General features: G+C 38.7%; 1 protein-coding gene across 1 annotated transcript in view; it reads right to left on the bottom strand.

The window, feature by feature from the left end:
• Window positions 1-23,240, bottom strand: part of DCDC2 (doublecortin domain containing 2) — a 54,623-nt gene that overhangs the window by 7,258 nt on the left and 24,125 nt on the right. Inside the window, exons 9-10 of the mRNA XM_066545061.1 lie at window positions 22,148-22,343; window positions 6,476-6,576 (exon numbers count right to left, since the gene is read on the bottom strand). Coding sequence (XP_066401158.1) covers window positions 6,476-6,576; window positions 22,148-22,343 — 297 coding nt within the window. The remainder of the gene's footprint in view (window positions 1-6,475; window positions 6,577-22,147; window positions 22,344-23,240) is intronic.

Genomic DNA, 23,240 nt, shown 5'->3' with positions numbered 1-23,240 from the left:
GGAAATGTTTGGAAACTTGGCTAATGGTCACAGCAGACAAACAATGAAGTAGACAACAAAAATCTTAATGGTCATGAAGAGCAGCATTAATACATCTCACAAATGCAGCAGCAGGAACACTTGACTTCAATTGCACCAAAGCTCTCCAGAACAGAGCTCCCCTGCTCCTACTCAGGAATGTTTTGTAGCAGCACTGCAGATTGTAGATTCCAACAGCAAAACATTTTGTTCCTGAACCAGAAAGTGTTGCTAAGTGACAGCAGCCCTCTTCTCTTCCACATCATTTACAAAACCCAGGCTCTTGAAAACAAGCAAATGAATAGTTAAGGTTCAACTGTCTTACACTTCCCACATAGTTCCGACATTTGCACAAAACGCACTGTTCCTGAAAGCAAAAAGTATTTATCCCTACAACATTTAAACTCCAACTTTTTCATGAGATGGGTGCCATTACCTTTTTTTTTTTTACAATACATACAGCACCTGAATCCACAGTGTCTAATTTTTCATAATGTCACAGCACCCAGAAGTCCAACTAGAATGAATGGAAACTAAAGAACTTGAGGTGTAGAAAAAAGACAGCTTTTCAAACTCCCTTCATTGGTTTCATTGTCTACTAAGTGGAAGCATACTTCATTCCTTAATCATAATGCAGCCACAATAGAGAAGCCAGTATCTTTGAGCATTGCTCTCTGGGGCCCCCAGCATAAGAGGGACATAGACCTCTCCTATGAAGACAGGCTCAGAGGGTTGGGGAGGTTCAGTCTGGAGAAGAGAAGGCTGCAGAGACACCTCACAGCACCTCCCAGGGCCTGAAGGGGGTCTTTGTGAAATCTGGAGAGGATCTTTTTAGCAGGGCATGTAGTGACAGGACCAAGGGGAATGACTTCAAACTGACAGAGGCCAGGGCTGTTTTGGCTGTTAGGAAGAAGTTCTTTACTGTGAGGGTGGTGACAAACTTGAACAGGTTGCCCAGAGAAGCTGTGGATGTCCCATCCTTGGAAGTGTTCCAGACCAGGATAATGAGGCCCTGAGCAACCTGGTCTAGTGAAAGGTGTCCCTGCCTGTAGTAGAGGGGTTGAAATGAGATGATTTTTAAGATCCTTTTCAACCCAAACTATTCAAAGATTTTACAATCTTATAATAAAATTAGAAAAATATTTTCTAATATGTTACTAAGTCAAAAATACTTCTTTCCATCTACTTCAGTGACACTTAAGTTTATTTTTCCCACAATATTTTGCATGCAAATTTTTCAATAAAATTTGTCTAAACTTCACTTCCTGTAATATAGTATGATCTGCTGAGCATACCTGTAGATAATGAGAAAATTGTTAAGCATTTTTAAAAAAGTCCTACTGAGACTGCAAAAGTACAAGTTAAAGCAAGTAAGTTATGCAATTTGAGAAACTGCCTGCTGTAGGATTGCTGAAATTTTTGAAAACAGGGTTACACAGAGGAAACTTTTTTCAAAGTGGTATCAGAACTAGTTTTACAAGAGATTTACACTCCCAGGCTTCACTCAGAAGTGAAAGCCCTTCAAATGTTGGCCACACAGGCCTCTAAGGACAAGGTCAGGCATTGCTATTACAACTTCATTGGTCACAGTTACCCAATGCAGATGATGCCTTGAGAAGGTGCTCTTGTACTGCCCAAGGTGTATCCATCAAGGCCTTTTAATAAATTCCTACTTTATTCTTTAACTCTGTTTAGCCTCTATTCTAGGTCAGCCTTCTCAAGGCACCACAGAAACCGAGGAAAGATCTCCCTTCTCATTCTGAACTGCAAGGAACCAATCAGAGTAAGTTTCCCTATCTCACACAGACAAACAATAACAACATTAAGTGTAAATCAGTGGAGCTGAAAGAAGAACATGCAGTGGAAAATATTATCTGCTGGCTTGTCAGCACTCAAAATTCATAAGGCTTAAATTGCAGCTGCATCATTTGTAGTGAAATTTGACCATAAGAAGTTCTGCATGTGTTCTTTCCAAATGCCATTTTGAAATCCTTACTGATGTAGTGCAAAATGTTTCCTCGTGAAAAGTTGTAGCCTTTTTAATCAAAGAATGTCTCTTCAAGCAGTCAGCCTGTTGTAATGTTGAATCAACATAAACTTTAACATTTTGCCTTCGGCCATGGGGAGGATAAACATTTTATTCTGCTCACTGAGGTGAATCTTGGGTCTCTAAAGCAAAATGTGTACTCCATAATGAAAACTGCAAATGAAAGATGAAAATTTTCTGCTACTGATGATATACTCCAGCTTCAGCTCACCTAGGAGAGATACACAATCTCACATCACATCAAAGCCCAGGAAATGGGAAATAATGAGTGGAGCACTGTATTAATCAGTGGACATGTTTGTAAAATTGGAAAGCAAATGGATAATGAAAGGACCAAGAATGTGAACATCTACAGAAAAACTCCAAACCAGTGCCTGTTAGATAAATTTATCACCAAATAATTTTTACAAATAAACACAGAAGGAGAGAAGCGGATGGGGATGATGAATCTGGAGGGGGAAAATAACCCAAAGAACAAACCAAACCCCAAATGGAGTTTCTTTCTACATCTCATCTTAATAGCCAGTATCATATGCCCCACAGCAAAGCAGGCTGGCACAACAACATGCCTGCATTCCTCATGGGGTCGTGCACTGGATAACTTCAGGTCTCATAACTCTCCTGCTTACTCCACCTCCCAAGGGCTCAGCATTGGAGAACAACCATGCTTATGGAAATGGATAAGCTGTTTTGCACTGCAAGTGCAAACTTGCAGTGTTATTTCAGTATTATCACTAGAAACTGCTGCTTTTGTATTTTAGAACTTATAGAGAATGAAAGAAAAAGAGTAGGTTTTTCTGAAAGCTTTAAAAGTTAGAAATTTTTCTCTGAATTCAATACTTTGAATATATTTGCATTATTACCAGCAAATTCAAAGTAACACACTTAATTACTATCTCCAATAAGAAACTACTATTGTTTTGCTGCCTCCCTGTCAAGAACCACCTTGTTCCCTTGCTATTTGCACAACTGATTTCATAGTCTGTCATCAGTCCCCATGAATGTTGACACAGTGATGCAAACAACCAACTTGGAGTAAGCCTGCATGTCAAAAGAAGAAACTAATCATTTTGTATTTGGGAGCTGAAGTCTTGGTAAAGAATATAGAACAGAAAAATCTGGTTTGGTTTGAGGCAAAATATTCATTTTTTCTTCCTTGATGTTCAATTACAACTGTCAGCTAGTCTGGAGTAAAGCAAACCCTGTACTTTTAATGTGTTTTCAGCTGGCAGACAGCATTTTACTGAACAGGACATAAGTGAGAGTCTAGCCAGTATAACACTAGGTTTAGTTAATGGCTAATCTGGCATTTGTTCAACTGTGTATTTCAAACAGCAAGACAGAGAAGGTGCATAAAAAGAAAAAAAAATTAAGCTCTGTCTTCACCACCTCATTTATGTGGCTGATGGAAATGATAGCCTATCAGAAGTGTCAGCATTCTAGTGAAAGCTGGCATGTAAATATTTATGCATTATGCAAGATAGTCAAGCCCTGGCTGGCTGTCCTTTCCCATATTTATAGCAATAACAGACACTGCAGTGCAGATAAGAAAAAGCTAAAAAGCTTTACATGACAGAATTTAAAACAATTTTAAATGGTCATTAATATGAACCTGAACATGCAAAATGCTAAATGCTTCTAAGGTTAGAGTGACCTTAGTTATCTGGGAATAAAAAGTACTCCATGATACTCAGAAGGACATGGCTTCTTGTGAGATTACCAAGGAAACTATACATCAAGTTTTAACATTATATATAAACCATGGCTTGTTTTGCAATAAATTTTGGTGATTTGCTTGGCTTTTATGGAAACATGAAAATCAGATTATTCGTGGTGTGCATGACTGATTTTTTAATATTTTTTCCCCATCAAATACAACTGCTTGCAGTTCCTTGTCCAGATAGCAAAATCTGTTGGTAGAAAAATATTTCCATCTGAACATGATGAATGGACCTTGATACATGAGCTTAGAGGTATTCAGCAAGTTCCTAGCATTGCAAGCTTGCCAGCACATCTGATGCTCACTGGCAGCTATGTGAACAGTTCCACTGCCAGAGTAGTAGAGAGTTTTTCCCCTCCCTAGGGGTGGTCACCATCCGCAGGCAGAGGCAAACTGAGGAGACACACAGAGCTACTGCTTGTGCTGTAGGATCTCTGTGGAGAAGTAAGGCAGCTGGTTCCAGGGTTGGATTTCATATGAAGACAGCCTAAAAACTAAGGCCTGACAACCCAATTTACACAGCCAAATGTTCTACACTACCCAGAGGAATTCTTTACACACCTCCAGAGGCCAATAAACAGGATAATAATTTCTGAATTTGATTATTACACTGTCAAGACCAGAGTAGGATGTGCTTCAGGATGTCATAAGAAACAAAGATTAAGACAACAGCTGGCATGTTCTTCCCCAATGTCACTGCTATCAATATAACACAACACATCCTAATTATCACTACACCTCACCAGGACAACCACAATTAACAGGGCTGATGAGCCCTATGGTGTTCATCATATAAGACTCTGAGGCTGGGGCAGGTATGTGCTGTGAGAAGACACAGCTGTAGCATTCCTTCTATCAGGGACCAAGACAGTCTTGTTCTTGTTGCCTCTATCACCCGATTCGTGGGTTTTCAAGAACAATGCCTATAAAATAGCTGAGTAACATTCCTTCCCATTTAAGTGAATGAATAATAAGAATGGTCCTTCTTAGCAACAGAAGCCTAAGATAAAATCTGTATTTTTTTTAGATGGTAAGGTGTCAGTCTTCAAAGTGGCGAATAAGGTCATATTTCCCATCAGGTATTGTGTTAAAAAGCAGAACACAAAACATCTATTTCCCTTCAGGTATTGTGTTAAAAAGCAGAACACAAGCTACAGGTATATATGTCTAGTATTTTTACATAATACAGATAAACTGAAAAAAAATCAGTCAACTAAATAGTAAGCACTGTTTAGTAAGCAATTAAATAGTGCTATAAGTTCTAGCCCATAACTTTTTTGTTTGTCACTGTGCTGAACTTTCTCATAAATATCTCTTCAAAATATCTTCTAAATATCTCTCTTCTGCTGAGAAGGACTCAAAGGTGGACAAATAGTTGAGATGCAACCTCAGAGATGGTGAGTCAAGAAAGATAATCAGTGATTTTGATGTGCTGGCTGTGCACATCAAGGTCACTGATTATCTTTCTTGACTTGGCATCTCTGAGGTTGCCAAGTCAAGAAAGATAATCAGTGACCTTGATGATTATCTTTCATCAAGGTCACTGATTATCCAGCCTGCACAGTCCACCTCATCCGCACAGGGAACACCACCAACTCAACTTGCCAACCACAGGAGCTGCACGCTGTGGTTTCTGCAGCTCCTTTCTAACCCACCTGTCTCCAGACTGCATTGAGAGTTAACTGCACTACAGGTGTCCAACTTTGTACCTCTCTTTCTTGTGGAACTTCATGAGGCTCAAGTCATTCTATTCCCTCAAGCTGTTGAGATTGCTCTGAAAGACAGCCCTGCATTCACCTGATAATGACAGCTGGGCCTGAATAAGGCTGTGCCCCATGCCATCATCTGTGTGACCCATGAACACATTATAATGTCTCAGATCCGGTATCAAACCATGAGGACCACAATCTGTAAAAAGGTGCCAGTTAAATCCCAACCAGCTGACCTTTTAAATCTCACCAAATTAGCCAGCCAGTTTTTCACCTCCCTTTTAGCCCACAAATCCAGTCTCCGCCCTCATTAAGGATATTTTCCTCCCCATACTTACCACTCTTCTTCCAATTTCTCCTACAAATACAGAAGTCTACACTGAAAGCAAGATAAAGGACAGTAACTGCTGTTACTGTTAGGTTCAATTTACCTAGTCCTTGTATTATTTCAGTCCACAGGAGTGCAAATCAAAGTACAAAAAGGGAGATATAATCTTATATTTAGTTATCAACACCTATTTATTGAACATAAATCTTAGGATTAAAAAATTGGCCAACGAAGCACCATGTTGCTCCAACAGAACAAAGTGCTGTCAGCTTTAAAAAATCAGACAAATCTGCACCTGTTGTGGTCCAGGACTGCAGGAATACTGCTCTACCAGTATAAAGAGACTGCAATTCAGGTGAACTTATTTGGGAGGATGTAACAGTAGGGAGTCCTGATCCTCTAAGGCTCTGTAAAGAACTCTCAGAGCAGTTCTGAAGCTGATGAAAAGGTAACTAACATTTGACATATTAACACAGAAAGGGAGATTTGCTAAAGCTGCCATAAAAGAAGCAGTATTGTTGAGCTTACAGTCATCCCCACAGAATTATGTTGTACACTTGAAAGAAATTGAGGGAAGAGAAACAACACGCAATCTGTAATCCTGAAAAAAAAAAAAAAAAAGCAAAACCACTTATTTAAAGCTTGATCACTACCTGGTCCAGTGGAACTTCCACAAGAGTATCTTCATCTTCTTGCACTTCAACTGCCCCCCACATTTCAGACCCCTCTTCTCTGGTTTTGTAAATATCTTCACCTATAATGGGAAAGATAAAGTGGAAGGAAGTGAAGTCCAATGGTGACACAGTGTGGCTCAACTACTGAACTGCACATTTAATTTTGCTCCTGAGAATAGCTTTCTGAGCTGACCCATCATTCCCCATACAGTTCTTTCAAGTCTTCAGCCTCCCATTGCTGTCAATTGATTTTTCTTTCCTTTTAACAACAAATACTTACATACTACACCACTTGGGGAAGGGAGGAAAAAAGGCAAAGGGAAAGGGAACTGAACAAAATCCTGGATCTGAAGTTCCTTCACTCTGGGCAAAGGTCCAGAGTGAATCCGAACTAAATGCATTACAACAACAACATACTTCTGTTTCTACAGTCAATTATAGTATCCTTTAATAATAAGCATTACAATATACATCTATCAAAAATTTCAGTCTCTGAATCAATAACAAACATGCTGAATCAGGTTAGGGTTAAAAGATTAAGAGAAACAGTTGGATTAGCTCTACTCCTCAACTCTGGGCACATGCATGTAGAGCTATGGCTGAAACTCCACATCCAATTAAAAGGCATGTACTCATGGAAAACAAGGATTAACTGTTACATTTTGCAGAGATTTTACACCATTTAGTTTAAGTAATTTCTTTTCCCTGAGTATAAGAGGTAACTCGGGGTCTTTGAAGTTTCCAGCACAAGTCTTATGGTATCAGCTAATTAGGAAAGTGAATATAGGTACATACAGAAAACAATTTCCAAATGATGCACAATCCTCTGTATTTTCCCCTGAACTGAAAACAGCCCAGAAACTAAAGGCACAAGTTACTCAAAATCATCTCTCTCCACTGATCTAGGAAAGATGTGTCCACATCCAACATAATATATAACTACAGTAAGAAAGACAAAAAAGTATTTCCACTGTTTCTGACTGCCTTCTAGTTCTTCCTTGCTAATGTCAACTGACCATGCAAATTGATCTACATTGCTGCATGCTCTTAAATGAACAGAGCCACTTTGGTGGAAATTAATAAAATCCCAAGACCTAGAGAAATCCAGAGTCCATCCATGTAAAAAGTCAGTACTGACTACTCCAGTAGTTTTCCAGTTACTTTTTCATCACTATGAGAGTCAAGGGAAGAGTTTGCCCTGGGAACACGTTCTGAGGCACCATACTGCTGCAAATGGCTGACTGGAGGGGAGGTGCCAGATGGCCTTGGACAGTGGCCTGACAGCCACTGCAGAGAGGACCAGAAGTGAAGGCCATTCTCCCAGAAATGAAGAGGCAGAAATGGGGGTTTCTATGGTACATCACAATGAAATTCCAAAGTGGAACTGCTGGGTGCATCTTAGGAGAAAGATTTCCTGATAGACAGAGCACCTAGAATACCCAGGCATCAGTCCTGCTGGAACGCCCCCACCCTACCAAAAGGTCCATACTACTACGTCCTCTGAAAGTAACCCTGTTGGAAATAACAGAGGGGTCTTAGCATCATTGCCTGGACTTCTATCCTAAATAACTCACACATATTTTTCAAGACCTCATTTTTTACTTCATATTAAAATAATAATTTTATTTTTTAGTTTCCTTTTTCTTGGGATTTACTAAAACGATGCATGTGCATGGATGTTCCATTGAAACCAACAAAGGACATTCAATACTTGATAGCAGTATGATAAATCTTGGACAATCTACCTGTATATATCTCATTACAAATCCCCTTTGACCCAAGACTTGTTTGGGTTTTTTGACAAAATCAGCAATAAAAACATGGAGTGGCTGAGAATAACAAAAAAATGCATCTGAACAGATGCTACTTGTACTTTTTCAAAGAATCAATGCACTTCACATTTCCAGTTTTTCTGAGTTCTCTAAGAGACAGAATGTTCTGTTTCTCTCACCTGGTATTATCATTGCTGCCTCTCATCACAGGCACTTGAGTTATAGATTTCCACCATATTCTGAGAGGAAAACGTGATGTGTTCCCTAAAAGCCACATGAAGACTCTCCTATTTCAAGGCTTTCCCTTAAGTATGTAAGAAAATAACCTTGCCCTAGATTCCTTGGCTCACTGAACTACAGAAAGTCAACTCAGTGTCTGAAAGAACTGTATTTAATATCACCATCCTTCCATTTAGGCTCTGTAATAACACCTTTGCCTTCAAGGTTCCCAAGTCTTTCAACCAAAATGGGGACTGTCTGGCCTCTAGAGGTAAAAAGGATTTGGGTGCAAAGGCAATGTGCATCAGGTTTTTACTCCAGGGCAAAAGGAGGAGTACAAGGGAGATGAACATGTGTTAGCCCTGGAGGCCAAATCCACTCAAGAGCTGAGGATTCTTAATTTTAAAGCACCTCTTCTTAGAAGAGTAGATCAGGCTCAGGGTTGTGCTGAACAACCCAAGGAGACAGACTTACAGTATTTTGAAAAAAAACTTACTCATGTAACCAAGAGGGAGCAGGAGAGAGGAAAGAAGACTGTAAGTTTCAGTAAGGAATCATATTTCTCATTTAAAAGAGAGTGTCCAAAAAGTTAGTAACAGCAGGATTTCAATAAGCAAAATCCAAAATCTCCATGGAATTTCCTCCAAGCACATTCCAGTAGGTGTTTGCTCAGAAAGCTGGTCATAAATGAAAAGATATTAGTTGAAAAGAACTGCACAGCATCTCTCAGGGATACCACTGTTCATTGCACAGAAAGTATTCTCAGGAGAAACAGCACTCCTGTTCTTCCACAGACTGAAAATATTATTTAAGGAAAATAGAACATTTACAACAAAAGGGAAATGAATTATTTACCTCTGCACAAACATAAGAGAATGGAAGACAGATGCCCAAAATATGTGTACAGTCAGGGAAGGAATTAAAACACTTAGATCGGAAATGTGCCAAAACAGATGAAGAAAAAAATGACACTAACTGAAAAATGGGGAAGTTGTAATACTTGAACAAAAAATTCCAAAGGAAATGGCAAGGAATGCAATTAGTCTTACATTAGGACACACACTGTTGTCTTTTGTTACAAAAAGTGAAAAGAAATACAAAAATTGCAAAATAATTTGCATAAAATTAATTTGAATAAATGGAGCATTATGAAAATAGCTTAAAATGTTAACATTATTAGCATTGCTACTCTACAGCCAGAAGTATTTACACTTTCTGCATGTGAAGTTACAAATATCTGGAGGATGGAAGCTTAGTGAAAGGCCAACACATTTCTTGTTTGTTTGATTCTGTGTCAAGATCTTGTCAACCGGAGTTTGCAGATCACATTAATCACAATTATTGGTGCTCTGAGTTACTTCCAAGGAAATGTTTTCAGTTGGGTAACTTTGCCTCGTATTTTATAGATAATGCTTTTTGGTTTAGGAAAAAAAAGTATGAAAAAATCTTATTGATACAATATTTCACATCTCTGTGTCTGAATCATTAGTCAGTTTCTTCACATGTCTCTAAGGGAGAAAAAACAGAAAAGCATTTTAGAAAATGCCATAAATTACATGAAGAACCATTTTTGCAAGTCTTCATCCTGTAATGTTGTGGGTTTCTATTGCAATCTCTGTTGAAGCAGAAATATGTGGTGTACCCTGCCAAAAAGAAAAATTCCAGCACTTCCATTAAATGGGACATTTATGACTACTCCAAACAGTTCGTACAAAATTGTGGATTAAACATGCTCCTCTTTTATGAGTCAGCTCTCATTTTCTTGTGACTCAAACTACCTGAGAATTGACCACAGACAGGGCCATGGCAACACTGGGGCAGAAGAGCTCAGAAAGGGGGTAAGAAAGGAAGGTGTGTCTCCCCACAGGATTGCTGGTAAGCATAAACAGAGGATTTATTTCAGTTAGGTTCTCGGTTCTCCATGCCACAGCACGTGCAGCTTTCTGTCAAGAGGCCAAGCAAAATATTAATGAAAGTTTCGTGATCTTTTGTGGGGATATTTTTCCATGGTGTCCAGACAAAAAGAAGATACTGGAGTTTTTCAAGTTTTGCCAGTCACTGAGTGACAATAGACTACCTTGAGCCAAAAATCACCACTATTTTTTATACCCTAAATAGAGAGAACTAGGTAACCAAAACATCTCCTGTTATTTCTGATTATCTTAAAGCAGGGTCATATTCAGCAATTTAGGTAAAAAGGGGGAAGAAGAACCTGCAGAAGGGCAAAAAACAGATCATTCAAACGGAGCATCCTGGTGGAGAGAGAATATGCAGAGGCTGGAGGATAGAGATGATGGAGATGATGAAGGCACAGTGATGTTAGAAAAAACATGTGGAATGAGGAACTGTATAAGAGAAAATAGAAAGATGAGGAAATACTGGTGAGAAAAAGGGAAGCAACAGGGTCCAATGCACTGACTGGAAGGCAGAAAAATGGCTTTTAGGGAGTAGAAGAGTAGAAGCTTGAAAGAATGAGAGGGGGGGAATAAACCAAGTCAGCAGGTATCCAAGCCAATTTAAGCTTCCTAAAAGAATCTTCCTTCAGGAAAGCCTGCAAAGAGGAATGCTGTTGGACTACTACCTGGTATTGAATGTCTGTATTCCAATGTTACCACATACACAGAAGTGCAGCAAAAAAAAACAGCAATGAAAAAATGCTCCTTGTTTTCAGGCAGGTATTTTTACTGATTTTTTGTTCATATTTATTTCTTCAACAAGCAATACTTATTAAGACTCCGGAGAGTGGAAAGAGTTCTTACAGGATTTTTTGGTTTCATGCTGAAGAGATGAACAAAAACTGCAACCATAAGTGCTTTCCTATGGAGTATCTTCAAGAGTTGTGCTCTATCCTGCCTCTTTTCCAGCTCCATAATCCCACAGAGAGAAAGAGTGATGAAATCTCAGGAGGATCCAGATGGCTTAAAGCTCTGAATTCCTTGAAGTCTTGTCAGGGTTACCAGAAAAGGGAACATTTGTAGCCTGGTAACAGCCTTGCCAAGGAAAGGTAACTACTGCCTCAAAAAAGTCGTGGACCAACTCAACCTCCCCCAAGTAAATTGAAATGATACAGGTGTTGAAACACTGGCACCTACTTTATGGCCAACCTCTACAGCTAGGAGCAAGGAAGCCACACAAATAGTAAGAACAAGAGAAATTTCCAGCTGAAAAAGGCAGTGAAATTACAGGAGCAGGATGTTACCACTACACTTAGTCTTTGGTAATCAGGTCCAGAGGCTACAGGTGAGAGAAAGGCACTGTGGTCAGGTTTGGATGAGAACCTTGGAAAGGATAATGACTGGTAAACAGGGGGTGAGGTTTCTGAGTTTGTACTTGGCCAAGGTCTATCTCAAAGTAAGCAGCTCAGTAGTCAGCTGCTTTCACCAAAGATAGAAGGTGCTACTGTATTCCTGCAAAGCTTTTCAGCTCTTTGTTGCAAATGAACTAATAAAAACAATTCATTCAATTTAAGAGTCAATTTAAGACAATTTTAAGACTTCCTAATGACTTGCACAATGACTCTTAATAATCAAAGATCTTCATTTTGAGAGTTACCTACTCTGTCCTGGCCCTTACCCATGCCAGCTCTTCCTGGCTTTGCAGCCCTGGAGAATTCATTTGTGTGAAAGAGATTCTGCTGCCCATTCAGGAGAATTTTCCAGCTATTTTCTAGATCTTTTTTACTTCCTAATCTCCTGATAGGTACAGAACAGGTTAGTTACCAGCAAGAGCAAATTTATAAATGCCCCAAAAGATTTCAACTAGCAACATTTCACTGGTCACATTTTAGTAGTTGTCTCAACACAGAAGTGTTCAGTGTATTGTGCCTTCAGTTCAGTATGTAGAGAAAGAAACCACAAATTGGTGCATGTATAAGCAAGCAAGTCCTGGCTAAAATGGAAAGATCATTTTCTGTTTGATGCCATTCAGTATTTCAGCTGGAATTCTTTTTCTACACTTTGATAAACAAGGTTATATGACTTTATTAAATACCAATTAAATTATATATTAAACTAGCTGATAAGAAATCTGTACTTTTAAAATAATTAAGCACAGGAATAAATAGCTTTTATTTAAGCTCCTTTTGTAAACATCCTTAACTATGAAACATTTATTGCAGCAAAAATTAAAAAATTATAGAGATATTAATGCATTTCAAATTTTAAACTGATTGAAATTTAGTAGTAGAAATTTTAAAAGTCATTGTAATAATAATCTGCCCTGAATATTTTGTGGAAATCTGAGGCATTTACTATGTGCAAGCCCTATAGGTAAGGAAGGAAGTTAATATGACTATAAAAAAACTTAATGTGACTTACAACAGAGGCTGCATCATAAAAGCAGTAAGTAAAATTAAAAATAAAATGTAAAAAATAAAAAAGTGGCTCATAAAATTGAATAGTTTGCTGTGAGGAAAAAGGAGGACATCTGTTTATGCCTGCATACAATATATTTTTATATATATTGTATATTTTATATTCTTGTTTTGTGTGTGTTTTGGGGTTTATTTAATTTAAAAGCATGTCTGTTGAACAAGACCCATTTCCAACAAGGAGCCACTGCCTTCATGATAGTTCTGCATGTGTCTTCATGCCTGTGACTTCTGTCATCAAAATGCAATGGAACTGAAAAGAACCTGCTAGCAATATACATATGAAACTGTTGAAAATATTAAAAAGTACATATTTTTCTTCCCTTGATACTATTGCAGCCTCAAGTTTTTAAGCAATTGCTCCCTCTCTTTTGAAAATTTTAAATCTGTAATATAATATAATGCTATTAGAGAATGCTGACATCTGTTTACCTCAACAGAAACTGCAAAAGGTGCTTCTAGAGGTTGCCCTTGTATACAGCACTCTCCCTTACTGATAGGAAATATGGTAATGCTGGAGCAAAGGAAAAGCTGCCATAGTTCAGTCATCATTATACATCAACAGCTACAAAAATAAAGGACTGACTGTCATAATACAAGGGTTTTTTCTTCCCTCTCCATGTTTTGGCCCTTCATCCCACTTCCTCTCCATATTTCTAATCATCCAATTTATTAATTGATTTAAATTATAATAATGAAGGAAGCCCATTTGCATTTTTAAATTAAGAAAGCAGTTCTCATTCAGCCACATTTTTTTAAATTCCATGCCTGTTACATAACTTAGCCTTCTCTTGAGTACAGTTGTGTGCTAGGGGCTAAACTGTCACTAAAAAAATGCAAGTGTGGGAACTCAGCACATCACTCTGGATGTCCAGAGTTACCAAGAGAACCCTTGGGGGGCTCGGAAATCCTGGAATGTTGCCAGGAGCGTCTGGTGGCTTGACTTTGATCCCTCTAGGGATGTGCCACATGTTTGAGGACATGAGAGTCACTTGGGAATGAATGGTGCAGGAATGATGTATTTACAGGGTGAAATATAGATTTTAGGGTTTTGGTACGGGGGGTTATGGAGACAAGATGGAGGGATCAGGGCGTGTCTCATCCTTCTTCTTTCTTCTTCTTGTCATCCATTTTCTGTGGTGATGTTGGCACTTGGGGATTGGTCCATGGTGAAGGTGCACTTGCTAATATGGGTGAAAGGTATTGGGAAATAAAGGTAAATATGATGTACATAGTTTTTAGTATAAAAAGACACGACTGCCCCATGGGTGGTCAGAGTGCCCTTGGCTGCCTTGCAGGTCAGACCTCTGCTGGGCAGAAAGAAAATTCTGTAGATAAGAAACAATAAACAATCTGAAGACCAAAAAACTGAAGAGTCCAGACTCGTCCTTTGAAGCGCGGGCGGCCCCAGAACCATCCTACACGTGTCTGGGCAGAGCCGACTGGACACAAAAGCCCTGAAATGTCTGTCCTGGTCCCATCATTCCAAACTTTTACACCCTCCTGCTAGGAATTAAGCAACATGCTTTCCTGCTGATAAGTATGTATTTTCCTATTTAACATTTTGTGAAGTATTCACTTCCCTAAAAGCAAATTCAAAGAAACTCGTGTGTTTTAATAAAGTGGCTGCAAGATCATCTTAGTTCCACACTGGCATTAGAATGCTCTGGCTACCATGATCCAGCACTGTAACAATACACAGCTACAGCAAAAAAGGGTTCTCATTTCTTCATACAGATTTGTTTCCTACTATGCAAGGAATAAGCCCGCAGGTCTTGTAAAATCTCTGCAAATGAGAAGCTCTCTCTTTCTTCAGCAGTCTTTTCATCTGCTTTGACAATACCAGAATGATATGGTCTGTGTTTTAATGGCAGATAGGTTTTTAATCTTAAAAATTGTCAGCAGGAAAACACAGACAACAGTTTCAGCTCACAATGCAGAGTGGATATTCAGCAGCCCAGGTTTGTACTCTTTGGCAAGTTCATAATTTTACTGAAACTAATTCAGAGCAGGACAGCAATACCTGGGGTTCTGTGCAGCTTTCCTTATTTACAAGGGTTGGCCTTTTTCTTCCTTTTTTTTAGCCATTAACAAACCCAGGAAACTGAGATGACAGCTAACTTCTAAGACCTCATAATACTCAAAAATAGATCTGAAAAACTGTGGAATTGGTCAGCCCATGTCCACTCTATGACTTCTCCAAATCACAGAAAAAACTCAAACTCCACAGTCTATTAGCTCTAGAACTTCTTTTATAGTTTATGTAGGGAGTTACTTCACAAGCCATGTGACCACAATTAAACTACTGCATTTTAATGGAATAGGCTTTAAATGAGGACTCTCACCTCCAAGAATTTTCTGCTACACTTCTGAATTTGCTTCTCTCCTGATCAACTTCCTACACATACTCTTTACACAATATGACACAGACCAATAAATTAATAGGTTCGGGGGGGGTTTGGTGGTTTCCCATCTTTTTTTATTCTTTTTTAAACCTCAAAACAAGCTGCTGATAATTAAATATACCTTTGGTGTCACTTTCATAAACCCAAATTCTGCTGAACCAGATGCACTAGTCTAAGCTCTAAACCTCACATTTCTAATTGCAATTACTGTTGCATACCATATATTCAATGTTATTAAGGCTTCTATGAGTGCAGTGGAAGCCTGATCATAACATTAATAGTGTGCTTTACAGGTTACAAACACCAAAGCATCAGCTCATAATCTACTCAATTTGCCCTGAGAAGGGGTGAATGTAAGTCTTGCACAAAGAGCTTTCAACTCTAAGAAATTCTTTAATCATCTTGATTTAAGAGGATTATGACATGGATCAGTTGTAATATAAATTGCATGCTGGTGAAATTCTCAGTGTATAAAAAAAGTAAATTCAAAGTAAATATACAGCTAGCCCAACTAAACTCAATTGGAAGATTAGGTTAAGACTTAACACTGTGTGCATAATTCTTCAGAAGAAGAATTAAGACCCAGGAAACAATCACTTTCAAACAGTCTAGCACTCAAGAGAAGAATCCATGCAATGCTAAATTGGCAGGGGAAAGGACAGCAAAGAATACAGGATACATTTGCTACTATGAACATTTTCTTTTTATCTATTTCCATACACCCCAAAATATGCATGTGTAAAGTCACTGTGCAGTTTATTGGTTTCAGATTAAAATTAATTAATCACTTATCAGTGACAGCCAAATGCAGCCAGCTAAAATGCCAAAAGTCTTTTCCACTGTCCATCAGGAAAAAATAAAATTACAATAAAAATTAAATAAATTTCCCAAGATAGTGACAAATGCTTCCCTTACTCAATCCAAAGCCTTTGAGTTTGAAGGACTGTTTCGGAATAAAAGCAAAGCTAATTTAGGAACTGCAATGAGCCTTCAGAATAGACAGTGGAGCTGTACTGATCAAAACAGCACTTGAGAGTCACCATTATCACTGTGTTCCTAGAGCTGACTTCTGGTTCTCCATGAAGAGTAAATCTCCATTTCAGAATAAGACTCCTCACTCTAAAATGAACCTGAAAATGTCATCATTCAAGGCAGCAAGGCATCAATTACACACCTACTTCATATATCCAGTACTTCAGCACCCGGTCTAAACTAGATTTCTAATTTCACTGTCATTTGAGAGAACAAACCAATCTGAATACCAGCTTGTAAGGTATTTTCATCAGCAGCCCCACTAGTCACACAGCCACTGTGGGGGTCTGTCTCACCCTGAGACAAGGTGACAAACCAGGACAGAGTAAGGGAGATTCTCTGCTGACAGGGAGACTTTCAGAGCACTAAAAGCACACACATGAGGAGAAGCTTGAACAGCCTGTATTCTGCCCTTTCAAGCTGCACTGGATGTTAATGCAGCTCTCCAGTGTATGAAGAGGTACTGAAAAAACAGGTGAAGCAGTGCCCCCAGAAAAGGGAATATACCCTTTGCCTGTCCTTTGAATCCCAGCATAATGTCCCAGCAGCATAAGTCCTTCCAAACCCGAAGGGAAGTATGAGAGGTCCTGAGCAAACGTGCAAACAAAGCATACAGGCACAGGGTAAGTACAAGTATGCACACAGCATGTCTCACTGCCAGAGGAAGCCGTGCCCACTTATTTGTATTCTGAAACCCAGAGGCCCAGTATCTTTAAACATTAACTTCAGTGGATGTTTTTGTTTTGTTAAAAATGAAACAGCTCTTTGTTTTTTAACACGATTTGTCCAGTTTGCCTGTTGGCTTTCTTTCCTGTTAACTTTCTTTCCTTTTAACTAAATTAAAGATTCTTGTTCCACAGCTGTAGCACAGCATTCACATTAACTTGTAATGAATGATTAAAATAAAAAATAAAAAAAACCCCAAACCAATATTCTTTGCTCTGTTGAGTTCTCAACACACTTCCATGTCGCAGACATCTTTTTCACTAAAAATCCTTTCTTTAGGATTTTCCTTTCTGAGAAGCTGAGGCCTCAGAAAAAAAATGTAAACAATGGTTATCTGCTGCTGTGGAATGCAACAAAGGGATTTTTGATTGGGCCATCTTGAATGTTTATAATTAATGACCAATCAAGACGGAGCTATCTCGGACAGAGTCCGAGAGAGCTGCCTTTTGTTATCATTCTTTTCTATTCTATTCTATTCTTAGCTAGCTTCTGAGGAAACCTTTTCTTCTATTTCTTTTTAGTATAGTTATAATGTAATATATATATATCATAAAATAATAAATCAAGCCTTCTGAACATGGAGTCAACATTCTTGTCTCTTGCCTCATCCAAGAACCCCTGTGAACACTGTCACACTAATTTTAGTACTAAGCACACTACAGTTGTGCAGGCTATGCTTAAAGGCTGCATGGCAATAAAGAGAACAAATTATGAAACAAACTAAGCATCTGAGATAGTAAATAAAGGAAAGAAAAATTGTCTTTATGGTATCAAAATGACAAGGTAAAACAACAGTTAAAAGAATCCAAAGGAAAGCAAAAAACCTTGGGGGAAAAAATCAGTGCTGACATTAAAACTCACCAGTCCCCCAGCTGTTAGAAAAATCCAAAAATTAATAGTATCACCTGAGGATTGAAGTGGTGGTATTTAGGAAAACCCTGATGAAAATGCTGATGAGGGAGAATAAGTCTCTGATGAAATGACTGAACCTCTAGGTCCTCATCTAAAAAGGAAGCAGTTCTAGAATAAAAAATGATACCCATAATTAAGACTGAAGTGTTCAAAGGACCTCAAGGAGCTCAGAAAAAAAAAAACATGGTCAGAACTACTCCCTGGGATGACTTGCAAGTGGCAAACATACAGGAAAAATATGGATGAAAACCAGGGGAGTCAGAGACTGAGGATTTGTTGAGAGTAAGTCTCTCAGAAGCAAGTAGAATATTGCTGGATGGAAGTGAAGGTATGGATCAGTGAAAAATGCACTGTCTGTCCATTTTTGCCAACTAGAAGAGAAGAGGGAGACTCCTTTTCCCTGCGATGTTACTGGGGGATCTAGGAAAATCCTCCTGGGGAAAAAATTAATCATAAGAGATATTTTACTGCAAAAATTCTCAATTTTCATGGGCTGTCCTTTCCTGATGAAAATCACTTTGCCAGATAATTCAGGGCTGAAGATGAGAAGGAGTAGGATAGAATAGAAGATAGAATACTAAGAAATTCTGCAAAGAAAGGAGGTCATATGGTAAAATATTGACTCCATGACATCATTTTCATCGATATTGCCACTGATATAATTCAACTTGATAAAACAGATATTACATACAGAGGCATAAACATTCAAGTAGGGAAAGGCAGAAGTATAACTATTTCATTGATTTTATTAAATTTTCCTGAATATTACAAGGTTGGCATATTTTTAATTTTATTTCCATTAAAAGGCGTGCTTGGTCTCCCAGAGCCTTAATAAACTCTTCTTTCAACCTCTCTCCTTTCTCTACTACAACCTAAATTTCTACATGAGAAAAGGACCAAAACATGTAATTTACGTCTTCCATATGCTGAAATTTGCACACGCCATCCCCTTAATTTAGACAACTATTCACTGTATCATAAGGAACAATCCGTTAAAATATGTCCACCTAGAGTTCAGTAGTCTTTGAATGCTAGATAAAATCATTCTATAAGGCTAGATACTGGAAGCCAGGAGTCTTATTAAACTTAGGACTGAGCCTATCAATCAACCCCATTCAATAATCCTCAGGGTTGCATATTGGGCAGGAGGAACAGAGGTTATGGAAAGAGCAGGACCAGCTTCTATACTCACATGGTCATGTCATGAAATATTTACCACTATTACAAGGCAATGTATGGACACTTAAACGGATACATCCCAATCTCCGCAGAAGTCAATCCTAGTATGTTAAGACCTCTATTGAAAGAAGCCCCTATAACTTTAAAATGTTTTCAGTAGGGTGACAAGACCAAATAGAGAAGAGAAAGACAAGACAAAGAGGAGATGTAATGTATAGTGAAGCATTACAAGATCCCCAAGATGACCTTTCCTCTTGGGCAAGACTCTTTCATGACACAGTAAACCATGCTAGGGAAATGGGCTGGGAAACTCCATCCTGGAGAACAAACTTGGGCCTTTCAGAGGGGCCCAAAAACTCAAGTGCAAAGACTTCCTGAGTGCCAGGTGAGGACTTTTAAACATACCTTGCCTGAGACAGAAGAAGGATCAAAACACCCCTGAAGCAAAATGAGCTGTGGAGGACAGCAATAGCTTTAGGTACTCCCCATGCAGCTCTCAGGCAACAACCAGAGAACACTTAGTGAAAAGAGTGCAAGGGGGACACGTGAAAAAAACAAAAGCTTTCACAGAAAAAAACATACCTGCAACCATTTGAGGAGAGGAAAAGAAAAATAAAAAAGCTCACTAAGTGCTGGAAGAACTTTAGGCTTTATCACCTGGTGCATTATAGCCTATCAATTTACTTACCAGTAGGCCTAGAAAACATCCTTTGAAATATGTGATTGATAGAGGGCCTCAAATTTCACTAAACACCCCAATGGATGCTGAGAAATTAGACATAAGTTTTAAAAGAAATAGGGCCCATGCACCAGACTTTAATGAACAAAGCAATTTATGTTGTACTGCCAAAGTCTGTTTATGTTTACCTGGGGAGAGACAATGGACCTCACACACTCTTGCAATCACAGAACAGGGAGAAAATACTTTAGGATACAATATTTTTAAAGGAGACATTTGGCAACTGCCTGATGGGAATATTTGATCATTCAGGCCCAAAAAGTGGCCTGAAAAGAATGAGAAAATTTATTCAACATCAAATCGTTTTAAGCATCTACTGACAGGAATGAAATTGGTATGTGGACTGTTAGTTGTCACTAAAAGCAGGTATACTAATGCCAAAGCTACTATTTCAGGGCTCTGTAACTGCTTTTCCAGTGTTCCTGTTCCAGATTACACACAAATTGATGATGGATTACTCCTGACTAGCATGATGGTACAGCACTGGGACAGAATGGAGGGTATCAAAGGAATTTTTCATATTCATTATTATGAAATTATCAATCTTATTATACCCAAGCAAACAAGATGGTGGAACATGCTGATGATTTGTTGATAAGCTACTTTACACTTCATGCATCTGGATGGGATAAAAGGCTTCCCTCTGTATTATATGAGATAGATAAATGACAAGGACCATGGTATAATGAGGACTTCTGCAATGCTGGCTTTCTGTCAAGGGCAGTCTTTGACAATGAGGGTTGGCTGGGCAAGGGATACTCCTACAGCAGCATGGCTCACAGCTCCTACAGGCCGCCTGGCCTGAGCTTCAGGTCACTCCATCTTGAGGTGTGACCAGAACAGAATGCACAAAAGACAATAGCTTTGCAGGAGGTGACCATTCGGAGTCATTGTAGGACCTTTTCTTTTAACCACTTCCCTACAAGCTACCAAAGTTCTGACTACAGTGGAGCTCCCACACTCCACTGAGTGACTGAGTCAGAGGTGAGTGAAAAGTCTTTAATTTCTCAAGAGTTAGAATCATAGGATAATTAAGGTTGGAAAAGACCTTTAAGATCATCAAGTCTAACTGTCAACCCAGTACCACCACCATGTTCACCGTCAAACTTTGTTCTCTAGTATGATATCCTTACTTTTTTTGAATATTTCCAGGGATAGTGACCCCACCACTTCCCTGGACAGCAGGTTCAATGTTTTACAATCCTTTCTGTGATGAAATTTTTTCTAATAGCCAATCTATACCTCCCCTGGTGCAACTTGAGGCCATTTCCTTTTGTCCTGTTACTTCTTACCTCAGAGAAGAGATTGAACCACACCTGGCTACAACTGTCCATTCCCACTTTTACTAACAGGTCTTTATATATGGAGGTAAAATAGAGGATCACAGAGCTTCTCCAAAAGTACACTTGAGCTCATACCACACAATCCACTGCCTTGAACAGCTTCTCCTAGTTACACAAGACCCACAAAGCACAGAAAAGCGGAAGCGAGAAGCAAACAGTCCTTCAATAAACTTAGAGGCTTTCCAACCAATTCTGTCAGCAGGTGGAGTAGCAACAGCATTACATAGAGACATAAATATTTCCCTATATATGTTCTATCTATCAAATATGGCTGTACATACATACATACATATAAAATTTTTATATATATTTTAGCTCTTTAAAGAAATAGGGAGAAAGGGAATATCACACTATAAGATAACAGTTTCTCAAAGAGGATGTTTTTGCCTAAATTTGCAAACTGCTGCCACTGCTGTTACAGCACAGAGAAGGGCAAATTTCAAAAGGGCCCCCAGCAGCTCTGCTGCAGGATTAGTTAGCTACCAGCTAACTGGAGCTTCTGTAACTGCTTCTTCTGTTCCTCCCCCAGGCTCTAGTTGTTTTTTTACACAGAACCAGGCAGGTAATCAGGGATTTTCAGGGACAGCAAGGGGTCCTTCACCTCATTGCAGAACACTAGCTCCTTTTCTTCACCTTATTGCAGGGCAGAAAAGTGGGAAAATGGTGAAAACATATTTATTTACCTTTACCAAAAGCATAATGATAGAACCATATGAGCTTAACTTCCAAGGTATAATAAAATTCATACAATGCCTCTTGTGCTCTGTAAATGAAGCTAGGAATGTAGTGGCGATGCACAGGTGCATTTCCTAAGCAGAAAGAACTTTGGCAATTCCAGTTTCGCAGAGTAAATGGACAATTCACTAACTATTCAAACATGTTATTCTACTATTTCACTGGTTTAACTGAAGACCAAAAGCCACTTTGCTACAACAGTGTTTATCTTAGTACTGACCATTATCCTGAAGGATTCCTGGGGAAGCTTTTACTGTCTGTTTTACTTTTGTAGAGTGGTTAGAAAAGTGTCGTCTGGACACAGAACTCTCTGGATTCTGGCTTTTTTTGTCTTTTCTTTTGGGAAGCTGAGGCGAGGAACTGTGTTCTCCCTGGGCACCAGCTCCAATTGTAGACTTAGACTGCCTATCATTTCCCTAAAAAGAAGAGGACATAATTATCAGTGGTGCAAATTAAAAAGCTTATTTTCTTAAATTTCAGTAAGGACTGGTATCAGGTGTTAAAGAACTATAGTAATTTACAATTAGTAAATTTAAGTGATACCTTAAATTATCCAGAGAAGTATAACTATTTTATGAACTTACTGTATGATTTGACCAATTAAATTTTCAACAGCTTCCAGGAGAAAAATCACATATTTATTATAAGAAAATAATGTTTCATTGAATGAAAAGAATAGCTAGATGAATCTATGCATACATGCATTTTATATGCAGCTATCTCTCACCTATATGTGTGGACAGCCACAAGATATAACACATTAATATGACTGGTTAATAAATCACTGTCCGTGTAAAAGAGACCTGGGCATTATTCTGTGTCAAGAGAAGCTGGAGGAGAATGACAGCCTTCACAGGGCAGTAACACATTCAGTGGAATGTGAACACAAACTTGTATGTTTTATTGCTTACTTCTTTTTAGTGGCTCCAGAGACTTGGTTTTTTTTGTTTTGTAAAGAGTGAAAGGACATGATCAACTACCACAATTATAATGACAGACTGTGAGTCTGATTCCCTGCTGTCTTGTACTTGTACAGCAAACTGCACTTGTGGAGAACTGGTGAAAACAGATACTTATATTCTGTTTTGGAACTAAAATTAAATCCACAGCGGACTCTTCTTGTAGCAATGTGGGGTTAGGCTCTTCTCCCAGTCAACAAGAAACAGGACAAGAAGAAAGGGCCTCAAGATATGCCAGGGTGGTTCAGGTTGGACATAAGGAAGAATTCCTTCACTGAATCAGTGATTAAGCATTGGAACAGCTGCCCAGAGAAACAGTGGAGTCACCATTCCTGAAAGGGTTTAGGAAACAAC

Source organism: Molothrus aeneus, chromosome 1, assembly GCF_037042795.1.
Source record: "Molothrus aeneus isolate 106 chromosome 1, BPBGC_Maene_1.0, whole genome shotgun sequence".
Classification (NCBI taxonomy): Eukaryota; Metazoa; Chordata; class Aves; order Passeriformes; family Icteridae; genus Molothrus; species Molothrus aeneus.
This window is presented reverse-complemented; position numbering and strand designations above follow the sequence as displayed.